The sequence below is a fragment of the Ursus americanus genome, chromosome 11, assembly GCF_024610735.1.
Source record: "Ursus americanus isolate L20-20 chromosome 11, mUrsAme1.1.p, whole genome shotgun sequence".
In the NCBI taxonomy this organism is placed as follows: Eukaryota; Metazoa; Chordata; class Mammalia; order Carnivora; family Ursidae; genus Ursus; species Ursus americanus.
Window position 1 is genome coordinate 57,596,119 of NC_142137.1, and position 17,544 is coordinate 57,613,662.

At 38.0% G+C, this 17,544-nt stretch overlaps 1 protein-coding gene and 1 long non-coding RNA gene across 5 annotated transcripts in view; one reads left to right on the forward strand and one right to left on the reverse strand.

Moving 5' to 3' along the window:
* Positions 1-542: 542 nt before the first annotated feature.
* Positions 543-2,842, reverse strand: LOC148109289 (uncharacterized). Its single transcript, XR_015726141.1, has 2 exons — positions 2,708-2,842; positions 543-2,211 (listed from the first exon to the last, which is right to left on the reverse strand). It is a non-coding gene; the product is annotated as an uncharacterized LOC148109289 (long non-coding RNA).
* ADGB (androglobin) overlaps positions 2,210-17,544 on the forward strand; it is a 153,765-nt gene continuing 138,430 nt past the window's right edge. For all 4 annotated transcript variants that reach the window (XM_087865567.1, XM_087865568.1, XM_087865569.1 and 1 more), the window contains exon 1: positions 2,210-2,653. In XM_087865567.1, coding sequence (XP_087721693.1) covers positions 2,580-2,653 — 74 coding nt within the window. In that variant the 5' untranslated portion in view covers positions 2,210-2,579. The remainder of the gene's footprint in view (positions 2,654-17,544) is intronic.

Consider the following 17,544-nt stretch of genomic DNA (forward strand, 5'->3'; position numbering starts at 1 on the left):
TTCTCTACCTGTGAAATATGAAATTAGCTATCATTATTTGAGTGCTTATGATGTCCCAAACACAACATTTGAGCTGAGTATTAGCTTTCCCTTTTCACAACTGAAGAAATTGGAATTCAGAGGGTATAAATCACTTACCCAGGGTACTCAACTAATAAGAGTCAGTATTAAAATTCATGTTTCCCTCTAAAGCCTATGCTATGCCCTAAGCAGCTAGCACCCCTCCCTGAGCCAGGCATGCAGCAGGAATGCAATAAATCACAATGAGTACGGATATTTCAGAATGGCACTGACCGCGATCACCATCTGTATATAATAGGGATTTTTTTTTTTTTAAAGGTAAATGTAGGACCAATTGTTCTTCTTTGCACTGGCACATATGAATACCATCTTACAGTTTATAGGGGAGCATAGCTGCGTCTTAGAATCATGGCCTGACCAGAGTTTAGTTCCAGAAAGAAGAGAAATTCTGTTTATGCATGCTGCATACCTCGCATAATAACGGAGAAAGAACACTGGACTAAGAATCAATAAGCACTTGATATTTTCCAAAAAAAATTTTATTATCTCATTTCATCCTTATGTCAACTCCTCATCCTTATGTCAACTCCTCATCCTTTTGCCAACTCCCTTTTGTCCTAATTTAACAGATGAGACAGCAGTCTCTGAGTGGGAGTAGTGATAGGTGTGGCTTAAACCAGAGCTCCTCCCTCTAATGCCTCTAACCCAGGCTATACCAGTAGCTCTGAAACTTTTGGCAAAACACTTCTCTTGGTTCGGGGGTTTTCATCTATAAAATATGGGTGGGCTGAAGGTTATTTGATATCTAAGACTTTTCTAAGGATCTTGGCATCTTGGAACCGTTAGCAACGACGTCAGGGATGACCTTGGCTCAAGGTGAAACTCACCCGTTTGTGGGTTGATTGCTTAAAATTGTGCTGTTTTAACCCAATAGTCTTTGTATATGCTTCTGGCTATGCATTTAATTACTTTGATAAGATTTGGTATTAAATAATATTTTCTCAAAGTTTGGTCCTGTATTTTCATTCAGGAGAGTTCTCTGGAAATTTCAATCTTGGGATAAATGAGGCAGAGCCCTCAGGATGTCTTTATTGTCTTCACGTATATAGGAGATGTTTGTAGGGCACTTTTTCAACCACAACATTAACACTACAGACTCTGAAGTTAGTAATCTTGCATAGAGAAATACAATGAAGTTGCTGTCTGATTGTCATCCATGTAACCCCCAATAACAATAAGATTGGGGCCGTCTGCCAAGCAAAGGCTATGCTGAGTACAGAGGGCTGGGCATTTATTTGTCCAAAGAGTTGAAAGATCTGCGTAATAGGAGGCTGGTTTTCCCCTGCGGAGTTGGGCCTCTACGCAATGCCCAATCCCGAGAGGAGAGGCCATTATTTAATTAGTTAATTATTTCTAGGCTCATGGGAGCTGCCAAGGAGCGTGATAGGGGTTCTAAACCTCAGGTCTGTGCATGGTCAAATCTAAATATAGTGAAGCTGTTTTTGGCCCACAAAATATTTTGGTTTGTTAAAATAAGTTTTAAAGTGTTTCCAGTCTAAGCATCGCTGGGCTTCCGTCATTCACATTATCTGCCTTATTCTTGCTGACATTTGAGCTGTCATCTCTGACACAGGGATCCCCTATGTGCTGTGCTTTCATCGTGTGCCAAACATTTTACATACATATCTATTTTCGGGAGAGAATCATCTTGAGTAAGATATTAGTGTTTCCTGTTTACAAACGAGTAAATGAGGCTCAAAAGGAAAAACATGCCCAAGGCAACTAATAAATACCACTACGGACTGGCTGAGTATTAGGTTTGAGCCTTAATAGGTCTTGGTTTGCTTGGATCTGTTTCTTCCGGCTCCTGTGCCTTCCCAAGTGAGTTATCAAGGGCCTCTCGAGTCTATGACTGGGATTTATTCTTTTATATGAACGACGGAGACACTGGACTTCTTCATCAGAGACTTCATTCATTATTAGCTAAACTTGAGCAACTAAGGGTGTCATGATCTAGCCTTCCCTGCAGGGATCCCCCTGCACCCACTCTGTTCTTCTGGACCCGCCTTTTCAAGTCATTAGCAAATTCAGAGCGTCCATAATGTCTCCTTAGTTACAACCGAAAGAACTTGTTCAGCGGAGAGAAGAGCTGGGGAGAGGCGACATCGCATAATAAACCCCTTCAAATACCTGAAAATCCAAGAGAGAATAGTATGTCTGTGGTTCCGAAAAGCAAAGCCAGGTAGAGTGGACCCGATAGAGCTGCAGTTTGTCAGAGTTGCCCACCAACTCTACCGTCAAATCCGTGCCCGGACCCCCCGGGGTCCTCCCCAGACACCCAACCCTTAGGCCACCTGAATGTGGAGACCTGAGCGCGTCCCCACTCGCCGCCGCGGAGCCGCAGCGCTAGGGCCGCGGGGACCCGGAGCTCTGCTGAGGCCGCGCGGCCACCGTCTCCTAGCAACAGCCGACGCGGAGCTCGTCCCGGAGCCAGCTCCTCGCTCAGAGCTCAGTCCCCGCTTGGGTCCCGGGTCCCGCGTCCCGGGTCCGCTTCTACCATGGCCTCCAAACAAACCAGAAAGAAAGAGGTGCATCGTATCAACTCGGCGCATGGATCGGATAAATCTAAAGAGTAAGGGACCTCTGCCTGCCCGCCCCACACCCTTGGCCTACCCCTTGGCCTTACCACTCGTCCTGGGGCTGCTTCCCTGCAGCAAGGTCGGCCAGGGCTGGAGTGGGACTGGCCTCCTCCTCACAGCTTCTCTGTCTTCCCCGGAAGTTTCTTGCTCCCATTCCTTCCTTTGCCTGCCTTGATCGCCCGTCTCCCTACCTCAGCGGCCCAGCTGCCCTTCCCGCCCCTCCTCTCCTTCATAGCCCATCCACGCACATCCTGGGTGCAGCTGCCTGAAGAAAGAGGCATAGATCAAAGGATGTCCAGTTAGGGTCACATCTTGCTGGCCCCGATAATGACACAGAGAGACAGAGATAGAGATAGACCGAAAGAGAACTTTGACCTCAATGCTTAATGGCTATTCCCTAGTTTCTATAGGCCCCCTTCCAACAACAAAAGAACTTCTATCAGGTGACATCAGGAGTAAAATGGTTTTAAAAGTTAGAACTATATAAATATATAGTTCGTGTTACTGATGTAGCTCCTTTCCTCCATGCATCCCCATGTTCCGGATTCTCTAGTTTCCAGTTCTGTCTGCACTCATAAGCAAGCTTCCAGCTACCTGGCAGATACCCAGTCATTTTATTAACTGAAGTTTCAGGTACTATATTACACACATAAATGATTTTAACAAGATCTTGTAAGTCAGGTCATTTTGACATTTACTCATGACTTCCATTCTTCTAGGTCCAAGTCTTACAAGGCCCTATAGGATCAGACCCTTATTACTTTTCTGACTTTACCACTCCCTTGTTCATATACTAGTCTCCCCTCCACTCCCTGGAACACCCCTGTGTTGTTCCTACCTCAGGGCCTTTGCCCTTGCTATTTCTGCTGCTGGAAAGTTCTTCCCTCCAGATTTTTATATGGTTTTATCCCTCACCTCCTTTAGGTGTGTACCTAAGTGTCATTTTCTTGTGTCAGCTTCTTTGGCCAACAGGTTTAAAATCACAGCCCCCACTTTCTTGCTAAAGCCAAAACAAAACAAAACAAAACAAAACAAAAAACTTCCCTATTTTCTTTTGCTGCTTTATTTTTCTTGAAATTTTTATTCATTTAACATACTATATATTTTACTTTTAAAAAACTATGTTTATTTATATATCTTCCTTATAGAATGTAAGTTCCATAAAGACAGAGCTTTTTCTTTTTCTATTTTATACACTATTGACTCCTTAGTACTGCGAGTGATTCCTGGATTGGACATAGCAGACAAAAATGCTTATTTAATGAATGCATGACAGTGTTTGAATAAGAGATTATAACAGGATTGCAAAAGAATTTTTGAATATAGCAAAAAAAAAAAAAACACCTTAGTCAATGATGGTTATAACTAATGCATGTTGAAGGCTCACAACTCTTAAGGAGCTTTGGGGAAAATCTTTGACTTTAAAGAGTTTATATCCCGAAAGATATGAGACTGTTAACTCTCACGGGAAAAAAAAAAAACCAACAAACTGATCAAACCAGATACCATAAATCACACAGTTCATGGCCTGGGCCAGTGATGGCTGTGTCACATGAGAGAGACAAGGTGCTTGCTGGTAAGATGTTAACTCTTTCCTCACCAGTACTTCCCATTTCTTTTTGAGATGATAATGTTATTTCTAACATGTTTAGTTCTTCCAGGAAATATCTGAATTGAATTATAGCAATAAAACTGTATGTATCTATTTATGAAAATAGAAGAGTAAAGGTAAATAGTTATACAAAATCTAGGCTTTGCTAGAAATTATCTATTGAGCATTAAACATCATGAGATTCTGCTGTGGCATTATATGATAAAATGTGAAGTTTATTATAAACCAAGTCTGCCCTCCAAAATTTTTACTGAAAATCCAATCGTAGGTGCCAGGCTAAGTCATCATTAAAAGATCAGGTGTCACCCAGCAAGGGACCTAGGGATCAAAGTCTATCAAGTCTTCAATGTAATTGTCATTTGAAATAGGCTGGGACATTTACAGCAAGCTTTTCTATATCATTTTATTATACCTTGTGGTTATACTTCCAATAAATGCAACCAACTCTAATATGGTCTTAGACATGGAAATGAGAGAAAGGATCTTGAGAATAGCAATCTCCAGCATACCTGTTTTATTCCCTAAAATTTTGTGTCCTAATGGGGACAAACACCATGTCTGGCTTTTGGCTAGCATGGTGGCTAATACTAGCATTTCCTCCTGTTGATTAAATGAGCTCATAGTTTAGTGACCTAGCATAGTTTCCATTCCTTCTGATTTGGAAAGCCTGGTTCTCCTTCCCTTTCTAATCTGATCTGCTGATGGCAGAGTACAAAAACTGAGATGTTACAACTGAGAAAGCAGAGTTATCTAGGTCTAACTCTGACCAAATTCACTTATCAATGTAACTTTGAATCACCAAGAAAAGTCATGCCAGGTAACTGAGTTGTCAGTCTTTACATGAGATTCGCCTACTATCATTTGGTCTATTTTCCTGTCTCAGGAAGGATGGAATCTCTGTTATAGGGTTCATTCTGGCACTAAATTTTGTGACATTGGACATGTCATTTTTCTATTCCGACTTTCAGTGTTTTTCTTCTTTAAATGAAGAACCACCTAATTAAAATTGCTCCCTACCCAACACCCTCCTTCCCCCTTCTCTGCTTTATTTTTCCCTCCAGCTCTAAACTTCCATGACTTCATCGGATTTTTTAAAAAAACTCCACTGTGCCCACAATGGGTGAAGGGATTTTGTTACAGCTAAGTATTTAACACTTGAATTTAATTCATTTTTCTAGTAGAAGTTATCTTTTTAAAAATTCTATTCTCAAGAACGATAATTGTCATAACAACTGTCACAAATTATAGCTTTTATTATCAAATATCTAATGATAATTAGAAATTAGAGACCCATCTAACTTAATCAATTTGAAACTAATAGGCATGGCAAAGATACTTTCATTAGTTAGATGCTATTAGAAGGATTTGTAGTGACACCATGTCAAAACGTCGATTTTCTTGGAAGTAATAAATAAAAGCCTTTATGTAGATCACGGCTAACTTAAAAGAAAGAAAGGAAAGTATGCATTTTAAGTATTAATGGTTATTAGAAGTGTTAAAGCTTGCACTTTTAAACACCAAACTATTTGGAACTTTAATGGCAGTTTGAGATGGAGACACAATTTGGTGTTTATAATCAACAAAATTTTATTTCACTTCCAAAACCACATTCAAACCAAGCTCAAACAAACATATAACCTGTTAAACTAACAAGAATTATGCAACCTTCTAGATTCTTATTGATGATGAAATATCATTAACTCTCTTTCCAAAACAGAATGAAATCTATTTCATAATGCCCAATAATCTATCCTTACTGACTGAAATGCACGTCTAAATTTTGTAGACTTCTCAAAAAAGAACAACATATCAGTCCATATGAAAATTTGGAAACAGGACTATTGCAAAAGCTGATCTGTGATCAGTGTTATAAAAGCAATATAAAATAGAAGAATAAATATCTTACTGAGGATCAAATTAAGTGGGTTCTTGGTTATCAGAGATTCAAGAGGGAGAGCAGATTAAATGAAAACATTCCATAGTTGTTGGTAGATAATATGTTCTTCCACCTTCAGAGAGCAGGAAAGAAATTCCCCATAAGAGAGTGGGAAGCTGCCCTATAGCGCCATGTCCAGTCCTCGAGCACCATGCCCAGTCCTTGAGCGCCATGTCCAGTCCTCGAGCGCCATGTCCAGTCCTCGAGCTCCACAGCGGAAGGCAGAGGTAGGAGAGCTAGCAGAGGACAAAACACCCCAGGGCTCACACTGAGCTTTATGATTTTCCCAGATGAGCTCTGTGGACCCCAACAACTAAGGTTAACAAATTTAAAAGGTCCGCTCCTGTGACAGGAGCTTCCCTAGAGGAAAGCTTATTTTTTATGTCCATTTCTCAACTTCTCAGTGAGTACTTCTCACACCCAAGTCACTGGTAGGTCTGAGAGGACAAGGAATTGTGAAACATGGTAACTTCTTTCTGGGAATATGTGATCTGGGAGGGAAAAAAAATCCCCTAAGATTCCCCTAGTTACAGAAGTAACTAGGAAGTATATGGTGATGCCATATTGGTCAGGGGTAGTTGTCGGAAATAATGGAAGGAGCCATATGTTAGCATGGGATTAGATGAGAGACACCCTGAGATTCCTAAAATGAGGGCTCTGTGAGGGAGAGGAGAGATGTGCGCCATCGGTTCTCCCTTTAAAATAAACCTAATCTGAGCACTTAAGAATTTATTAAGATTTGACGTGTTTTAAGAATCATCTCTGGCAGTGAAATCTATTTTTTTTTAAATCACCACCAACTTTTAGTTTGTTTAGTATTGGAGAAAAGATGGTTCCCTCTGAAGTTGACTTAATAACATTATTAGAGAAGCAGAAGTTACCTTCAGAAGATTTAAGTTTATAAACTCATGGAATTTGTATTTCATTGTTCTCTAAAAACAGAATCAGATGTGTACTTTGAAACTAGTAGCATTGTTGCTAATGCTTCTAAGTGTGCAAACTAATATTGCTTTTATCAAAAGTGATTATTTAAAATATTTTAATTGACTTTAATCTTTCTTTGACATTTACAGGTCACAGGTTATTTAATTCAAGGGATTAAATAATCTATAAACTGATTATACTACTTGGTGTGAGACAAATTGACTAAAAAGTGTATCTAAGACAGATTAAAAATAAGTCTTTGACATGAGTTGTATAATTTGATATGTTTTGTGTAATGTGAAAGATTGGATAGAAATATCACTATCACTTTCACCCTCAACAAAGAGGATATGCATATGTTGTCATAAGAAATATCCAAGTAGGTGCTTTGAAATTATGTTAACATTCCTTCCCCAAATAGGTCCAGGCAAATTAATGCCAAGTTCTGGGGCCTCAACTTTGCTAATTTGTAAGGCTGAATTCATATATGCTACATGTTTAAAGCAAACATGTATTTCTATTTTGAATGGCTTTTTTGTTTTTTGTTTTTGCTGGTGTCAAAAAAAAAATGCAATGGTCCAAATATTTTGTAATTATTTTTCTGCCATCCTTCGGATAGGATGAATATCAGAATTACATATATTATTACTCCACTTGTAGTTCTTAAAAAATCCGTGTGCCCTTTCTACCCTCATTTCTTCGGGCTGTGTGGCTGCCATCCACAGCCTCCATTGGAGACTCTCAGAGGCCAAGTCAGCTCAGAGCTTCTCTGTTCTCTTCATCTTCAGACCTTCTACAGCATTTGTTTCTGAGTAGAACAGCTTAGGAGGGTATTCGGTGAAGCTATCTACTGAATCTGAGGGCAGGAAATATATCAAGGTTAGTTATAAATTAGTGAGAAAGTCTCCAGCTCATAAAACCTTGTAGATACAGAGGCGAAAGGAGAGGAAGCAGGAACTTGGAGCTGTTTTGTTTGCTTTGGTCCCGGGTATGAGCCAGAAACACAGTGAGAGTTTAACCAGGTAAGGTCAAGGTCAAAGGTGAAGGCTGTACTACACACACTGCCAACCCTGCCCTTTCTACACACTATTATAATGAATGGATTCGCCCCATGTTTGCTTCACCTGGGGTCAAAGTCTAGGAGGAATTTAGGACTGGTTTGCACCACTGACAAGGAATGAGGTCATGAGGAAACTAGCTGGAGTTTCAGTAAAACAAAACAAAACATGTTTTGTGCTTGCTCTTTAGAAATATCAGCCTAGCTGCTGGAGGGTGTCAGATCCTGGGAAAAGGCAGGATCCTAGTGGCCTTGTACTTTGACTCAGGACTGGATGGGGGAGAAACAGACACAGCTTCCTCCTCTGCTCTCCCAGCTCCTCCCTTCTCTGCAGAGGGTGCAGCGGCCTCACGGGAGGGAGCAGGGGGAGGGAGCAGGTGGCCCTCCAGCTCAATCTCACCTCTCTTGCCCTTTCCCAGAGGGGTCTTTTCTCTCTGGCCTACCTGCCTTGGTTTCTTTCTTCTGCCCCCTCCCCCCCAATTAAGTCATTCTGCAGTGGCCTTACTCACCTCTCCTCTCATTGACCCCCTTACCTCCCTGTTGATCACCTAAAACAGTCATTCCCGATTAAAATGGACTAAATTAGCATCTGTGGTCCTTATCATGTAATTAAGTTCAAGTACACAAATCCACCTGGATGTTCTCTCCTGCTCCAAGTGAAATATGTCCAAAATCGAGGTCACTTTTTTCTCCCAAATGTACGTATTTCCCATGTAGTTCATTTTAAAGAATCTTATTACCATCTTCGCTGACAATCTGACTCAAAGTTCAGTCACGGTTGACTTTGCCCTGTCCTTCCATGGCATCCAGTTGGTCTCTATGTTCTTTTGATTTCACCTTCAAATTTCTTCTCTAGCCTGGCTCAGCCTTCCTTTTCTTCCCTGTCATTTTCTTGTTTGGGCCTTTTATTCACTCCGGGTGGAACCACTGAGAAAGCATTCCAACTTCCTTGCTTTCTTCAGTCTCTTTCCAACCTTCTTGATGTGCACTACTGTTAGTAATCTTCTTAACACACTATTGCCCTAGTAGGATGTTCCTGCTTTACAAGAGGAAGAAAGAAGGAAGGGAGGAAGGAAGAGAGAGAGAGAGCACGCGAGCTAGTTGGCAGGGCCATAGCCAGCTCTGATTCGCTCCTAGTCTCTGTTACCAACCAAACACTAACATACGGTGGACATTCTTCCACTTTTCTACCTTTGTGCCTTTCCCCATTCTCTTTTCTCTGCTTAGAGTTGCTTTCCACCTACCCCTGCCATTCTATGAATATCTTGAGACCTGCTTTTCCTTGTAGCCATCATTGATCTGCTAGGTTGGAAACCATTCCCTCCCTTCTGTGTTGATAAAAGCACTTGGTTTTTAACTTTTTTCAAATCCTTTCACTTTTGCCTTTGCAGTTTTCTTACTGTGTGTATTGATTCTCACTAATTTTAAGTTGTTGGAGAACAGAAACTGAGTCTTACCGATCTTTGTATTTACTCAAGCACAATGTATTGAAAAAAATAGATAAATGTTGAACTTTTAAGTCTAATTAAGTCTAATTAAATAATTATAATAAAACCAGGAGAATAAAAGGTCAGCACAACAGCCCGGCTTTAACTATTTTTAATTGCATTTTTTCTAAGATTGCAATTTGTTTCCTTACGTGTTTGAGGTTTCAGAAGACTACAGCTCGGGATGCCCCAACCCAAATTGAGTCAGTTGTGTAAATCTGTTCATATTCTAATTCCTTCTGGGTATTAGCTGACACTATTTAAGAAGGCATGCTGATTGCACAGTGGACAAGTAAACTGCCTCCCACTATGAATAAAATCGTGTCTTTACTCTGAACAGCGTGCTTGAAGAAAACAATGGCAAAATTCCAGACCCTCATTTTACTCAAGTTTTAATCCCTACAGTGAAAATAATCTAATTAAAGCATATATAGGACTGTGTATATGTTAATCAGCTTCTGATTTTCTTTTTCCTTTTTTTTTTTTTTTGCTTAAAAGTCTCTAATGACTTTGTACCAGCTAAACTTTTCTTTAAAGGTTTTCAACTTACACATTTTCTATTGCATTATTTACTCTTCTTAATTGATTTAAGAATTTTTAAAAAATCATTTTGTCATCTTTACAAGGTATGTGATTTAATGTGTTTTTACGTTTTAAAAAGTTATTTCACTCATGCTTTATTAATAATTGGATTATAAAATACATTTTAATACAGTTATGAACTACTTTCATTATATATAAAGATAGTTTTGACTTCTTCCCAATTCCAAATTATTTAGGGTATTTAATTTACCAGGAATAGGCATACATGAAAGACAAAATATGTAGATAAAGTATATTTTATTGCATAAGACTCAGTAATCAAACATATCATACAATGTGGATTTAATTTTACTATGTATTATGACTCTAGGAACAGATAATATTGCTATCACAGTATGTTATTTGGAGTTTCCTTAATTTGCCTATTATACTCCCCAGGCTTGTTTTCTTTTTATTTCTGGGATTAAGACCTAAGCTGAGATCAAGAGTTGGGCACTTAACGCACTGAGACACCCAGGAACTCCTCTTTTTCTTTCTTTTTTAAAAACAACTTTATTTTTTTAATTTTTAAAAATGATTTTATTTATTTATTTGGGAGAGAGAGGAGAGAGCACAAGTGGGAAGGGGCAGAGAAAGAGGGAGAAACAGATTCCCCACTGAGCAGGGAGCCCGAGTGGGGCTGATTTCAAGACCCTGGGTGGTGACCTGAGCCAAAGGCAGACACTTAAGCATCTGAGCCACCCACTCGCCCCTAAAAGCAGGTTTATTGATGTAAATCTGACACACAGTAAATCCATGTATTTAAAGGATATGTTTTGATAAGTTCTGAAGTACATTTGCACATATAAAAACATCACCATGATTAAGACAATCAACAGATTTACCATTAAAAATGGTTCCCATGATTTCTTGGCGATGCCTACCTTCTGTCCCTTCCTCACCCCAGTCCCCGGGCAACCACTCTTTTGTGTTCTGTCACTATAGATTAGTTTTAATTTTCCTTGAGTTTTATATACATGAAATCATGTATACCTTTTGTATGGTTTCTTTCATTCATTATATTTATTTTATTTTCATATTCTTCCATGTTGCTAGCAGGTAGTGTAGAATTGGTATTATTTCTTCCTTTAGCATTTAGTAGACTTCAAGAGGAAAGCCATTTGAACCTGGACTTTTCTTCGTAGGGAAGTTTTTAATGATAAATTAACTTTCTTTAATAGACCCAGGGGTATTCAGTATCTCCAATCCAACCTACCACATCTTTAGTGAGTTATTCTTAGTTTATAACTTTAAGGAATTATTCCATTTCATCTGACTTACTGAATATAGGGACTTAAAGTTGTTTGTAATATTTCTTTATTCTCCTTTTAATGTCTAGAATCAGGAGTGACGTCCCCACTTTGGCTTCTGATATTGGTAGCTTGTGTCTTCTGCCTTACATTCGTGATCAATCTGACCAGAGTTTGATTAATTTTGATGATCCTGAAGAACTGGATTTTGGATTCATTGATTTTTTCTCTATCATTTTTGTGTTTTCTGTTTCTATTGATCTGATCTAATCTTAACTTCCTTGCTTTATTTACTTTAGATTTTACCAGTTTAAGTAAGGTAGAAACCGGGGGCGCCTGGGTGGCGCAGTCGTTAAGCGTCTGCCTTCGGCTCAGGGCGTGATCCCGGCATTATGGGATCGAGCCCCACATCAGGCTCCTCTTCTGGGAGCCTGCTTCTTCCTCTCCCATTCCCCCTGCTTGTGTTCCCTCTCGCTGGCTGTCTGTCTCTGTTAAATAAAAAATAAATAAATAAATTATATATATGTAAAAAGTAGAAACTGAATATATGGCGACTATGACTTTTTCCTAATATAGGGATTTTGTGCTATCAATTCTCCTTTATGAAACGCTTTAGTAGCATCCTATAAATTTCAATGTTGTCTTCATTTTTATTCAGTTCAAATACTTTCTAACTTGCTTTTTGATTTCTTTTTTAACATATTGGCTAATCATGTGTTTTGTTTAAATTCAAAATACCTTAGAATTTTCCAGATTTTTTTCTTAGCGATTTCTAGTGTAATTCCATTGGTCAGGGAAGATACTTTTTATAATTTGAATTCTTTTAAATTTATTGAGACATTCTATGTCTTAGATTGTGGTCTACCTTCATAAATATAATGTGCGTTCTTGAAAAGAATGTGCATCCTGTTGCGATGAAATGTTTTATAAATGTCAGTTAGGTCAATTTCAATGGCTATTGTTCCATATTGGATAATGTTCTATATACTGCATTTTCTGCAGCCTTATTGTTTTTCCATCTGGTATCATCTTTTTTCTTTTGCTTAAAGGCCCTCTCTTATTTTTTTTTATTGTGCTAAGGATTTGCCGCTGATGAATGCTTCCAGTTCTTTATGTCAGGAAAAAAGTGTTTATGTCACTTTCACTTTTTAGAAATATTTTTGCTAGGTGTAGAATTCTAGGTTGACAGATTTTTTTTTTCCTTTTAATTTTTAAAAGATATTCCCCATTCACTTGCATTGTTTTTAAGAGAAATTTTCTGTTTTTCCTTTTTCTTTGTCCTTCTGCATGTAATATGTGTCTTTTTTTCCCTCCAGCTATTAGGATTTTTTTTAAAAACACAACTTTTGAGTCATTTGCTTATGTTGTACCTAAGCATAATATTCTTTATGTTTCTTGAGTTTGGGGTTAATTGAAATTCTTGAACTTGTGGATTTGTAGTTTGCATTGAAACTTAAAAATTTTGACCATGATTTCTTCAAATATTTTTTTTCTTCCTCCAATCCCTCCTTTGAGGATACAGATAATCCCTAGATTGTTTGAAATTGTCCTAGAATTCACTGATGCTCTGTTCATTTTTAATTCTTCTTTATGTTTCATTTTGTGTTATTTCTATTGCTATCTCTTTTTTTTTTAAAGATTTTATTTATTTATTTGACAGAGATAGAGACAGCCAGCGAGAAAGGGAACACAAGCAGGGGGAGTGGGAGAGGAAGAAGCAGGCTCCTAGTGGAAGAGCTGGATGTGGGGCTCGATCCCAGAACGCCGGGATCACGCCCTGAGCCGAAGGCAGACGCTTAACTACTGTGCCACCCAGGCACCCCTCTATTGCTATCTTTTTAAGTTCGTTAATCTTCAGTATTTTTTTCTCAAATATTTTAGTTTTCATTTTAGGTATTTCAATCATTTTTTTTTTAAAACTCTCATGTGCATGAGAAACTATCCAAGGTCAAAGAAAGAAGTACCCCAAAAGATTGGAGGATTCACACAGGGCTAGTCCCATTGTTATCATCCACAAAACCCAAAGTAAGTAGAAGGAAAGGAATCATAAAGATTAGAACATGAATAAATGAAATAGAAAAACAATAAATAAAATCAATAAACCAAAAATTGCTTCTTTGAAAAGATCAACAAAATTGACAAATGTGTAGCTAGGTGGAATAAGAAAACAAGAGGGAAAACTCAAATGACTACAATCAGAAGTGAAAGTGGGGTCATCACTACCAATTCTATATAAATAAAAAGAATTACAAGAGTACTATGAACAACTGCATGCCAACAAATTAGATAACCCAGATGAAGTAGACAAATTCCTAGAAATGCAAAACCTACCAGAATAATTCATGGAAAAAAACCAGAAAATCTAAATAAGCTTAGAACTAGTAAGGAAATTTAATGAGTAATCAAATATCAATATCTCTCGAAATGAAAGGCTTTGGACCTGATGGCTGTACTGATGAATTCCAGCAAACGCTGAAAGAAGAATTAATATCAGTCCTTCCCAAACTTTTACAGAATTGAAGAGAAGGGAACATTTCCTAATTCATGCTTCAAGGCCAGCATTATCCTGATAACAAAGCCAGATAGAGACCAAAATCTTTTACAGACATTGAGGCAAAAATCGTCAACAAAATCATTGCAAACAGAATTCAGCAATGTAGTAAAAAGAATATACGCCACAGCCAAGTGGGATTTATTCTTGGACCGCAAGGATGGTTTAACATATGAAAATAAATCAATATGGTACACCATATAAACAGAATAAAGGTAAAACCTACATAATTATCTCAATTAATTTGGAAAAAGCATTTGACAAAATTCAATACCCTTTCATGATAAAAGCACTCAGCAAACTAGGAATAGAAGGGAAGTACCTCAACATAATAAAACCATATATGAAAAGCCCATGGAGGATATCATACTTAATGATGAAAGGCTGAAAGCATTTCTCCTAAGATAAGGAATAAGACAAGGGTGCTCACCTTCACCATTTCTGTTCAACATAGGACTAGAAGTTCTAGGCAGAGCAATTAGGCAAGAAAAGAAAAGTAATCCAAATTGGGAAGGAGAAAGTAGAATTGTCTATTCGCAGATGATATGATCTTACATGTAGAAAATGCTAAAGAGTCCACAATAAACCTGTTAGAATTAATAAATAAAGTGGCAGGATACGAAGTTCACAACACACAAAAATCTGTTGCATTTCTATATGTGAATAATGAACGATCTGAAAAGAAAATGACAAAAATAATATTTGCAATAGCACCAAGAAGAATAAAATACTTAGAAACTAACTTAACCAAGGAGGTGAAAGACTTTTACAATGAAAATTACACAACATTATTGAAAGAAATTAAAGGCATAAAAAAATGGAAACACATCTCATGTTCATGGATTGAAAGACTTAATGACATTTTAATGTCATTACTACCCAAAGCAACCTACAGATTAAATGCAATTCCTATTGAAATACCAGTGATTTTGTTTTTTGCAAGAAATGTTTTTTGCAAGAAATGTTTTTTGCACAAATATATACTAAAATATATATGGGATGGGTAACCCTCTGAAGATCTCAATAGTCCTTTCTGTGAAGCTCTCTGTTCTTGTCTCTGTCCTGCAAACTCTAGCTGCTTTGGTCTCCCCCAGGCTCTTACCTCCTGCTCCTTCCCTCAAGGAATCTGTTGAAATATGCCTGGATGACCTCTTTCTGTACTGCAGCCCCAAACTCTCTCACAATCGTAAGGTGAGGCAATTATAGGGCTCACCTCATTTGGTTCCTATCTTTTCAGAATCACCATCCGTCATCAGCTGATGTCTGTCTTGAAAACCTGTTTCATGTGTTTTGCTCAGGTTTTTGGTTGCCTTAGGTGGGAGGATAAATTCAGTCCCTGTTATTGCAACTGAAATGAACATGATATCTCTTAGGTTTATTACCTAAATTTTACATTTTATTTCTAAATATTAAGATGGGAGGGTTTGAAGCAGTATTTACAGATATATATTCACAAATAATATATTGCAAGCATGGATACAATTCTTTCCCTTAAAGGGAAATCCCAAATTATATGTAATTGCCAGTATCTATTATCTTCTTAAATATTGGTTTTTAACATAGTAGAGACATCTTGTTATAAGAATTTTAATTAAAAGAATGCAACTTATGTATGTGATGAGGATTATCCTAAATCACATTTTCATAATTATTATCTTTGTGCTCATTTTTGAGTTGTATTGAAACTTCAAGGTGTCTCAAGCTTCCTATTTTAAACCGATGGTCCATTTTGGGTAAATGTTACATGATGTATATCTAAGAATAAAATGTTCATCTCTGTACAATGGGCAAAGTCAACAGTGTCTAGAAAATAAGGGCCAAGCTCATCAGCAAGGCCTTCAGTGGGGAGATGCCTGTCTGCTTACCTTGTATTTCTTTCCAGCCTAATTTCCCCCCTGCTTTATACTATATTCTCATGTGGTGCTGAAAACCTCATAGTTCTCTGCACCCACTCTGCTGTTTCGTGCCTCTGTACTGTCTCTTATGCTATTCTTTTTTCTTACTGATGCTTTTTCTGCTTTTACAACTGGAAAATTTCTCGTTGTCTTTCAAAACAGCTCCGATGCTATTCAGCACAAGAGGTTTTTCCTAATTGCCTTACATTGGGCACAATGCCATCTGTGAATGCTTCCATCTCTGCATGTCCCACATTATATTGACATCATTGTTTACCTGCTTGAATTCTAAAATAAACTCAAGAGCAGAGACATGTATTTATGAGTCTGTAACCCTATCATCTAGCACAGTGCTTGTCACAGAGCAGGTGTTCAATAAATGTTAGTTAAAAATAGGTGAACTGTTGGTTGAGTGGGATTCCTTTCTCATTCTGAAACAGTATTTTTCTAAAATGTCTTAGTCTCCAGACAGATTGGTTGATTTGATCTGTACTTAAAGAATTCTGCCTTCTCAATTTCCTGTCTACCTAAGACAGAGTTTACATTGAGTTGTTCCCTAATGCCAAGTCCACTCTTTCTGTTCTTTCTCAGTTTGGGAGTTTTATATTTTATTTCTTGAAGTATCTTTGCAATGGACTGAATGTTTGTTTACCCTAAAATTTGTGTATTGAAACTCTAATCCAAATGTAATGGTGTTGGACATGGGGCATTTGAGAGGTAATGAGGTCTGCGAGTGTCATGCTCTCATGAGTGGGATTAGCATCCTTTTAAGAAGAAGACAGAGACAGGGGCAACTGGGTGGCTCAGTTGGTTAAGAATCTAGCTCTTGGTTTTGGCTTAGGTCATGATCTCATGGGTTGTGGGATCGAGTGCTCAGTGGGAGTCTGCTTGAAGAATCTTGCTCTCCCTCTGCCCATCCCTCCATTTGTTCATGCTCTCTCTCTCGAATAAATAAGTAGATCTTCGGAAAAAAGAAGAAGAAGAAGAAGAAGAAGAAGAAGAAGAAGAAGAAGAAGAAGAAGAAGACGACAGCGAGCTATCTAGCTCTCTTTCCACCATGTGAGGACACAATGAGGACTTGGCCATCTGCAACCCAGAGGCCATCTCTCATTAGAACTTGACCATGCTGGCACCTTGATGTCAGACTTCTGGGCTCCAGAACTGTGAAGAATAAATTTCTGTTGTTTATAAGTCACACGGTCCATGGTATTATGTTATAGCAGCCCAAACTGACTAAGACAATCCTTATTTTTTAAAACAGATTTATCTTCAAATACTTTCCTATATGGTCTACAGTGACTCGGCATTATTCCTAAAGAAAAAACAGGCATAGTAGGTGTCCCTCAGAGCTCCCTCTCCCATCTCATTTATTTTTGATAGCTTTTAAAAACATGAAGTTATTGTTATCACAATTTGTTAGTAGGAAAAACTTTTTAGAATTTTACCAAAATGTTGTATTGACTCATTTGTTTACCATTGCTACTTGTAGCCCACACTTTCAATCTGGGTTCATTTCCTGTTTTCCTGAGATAAATCCTTCAGTAAATATTTTTATAGGAATCTATTATGGTAAACTCACAATTTTAAATG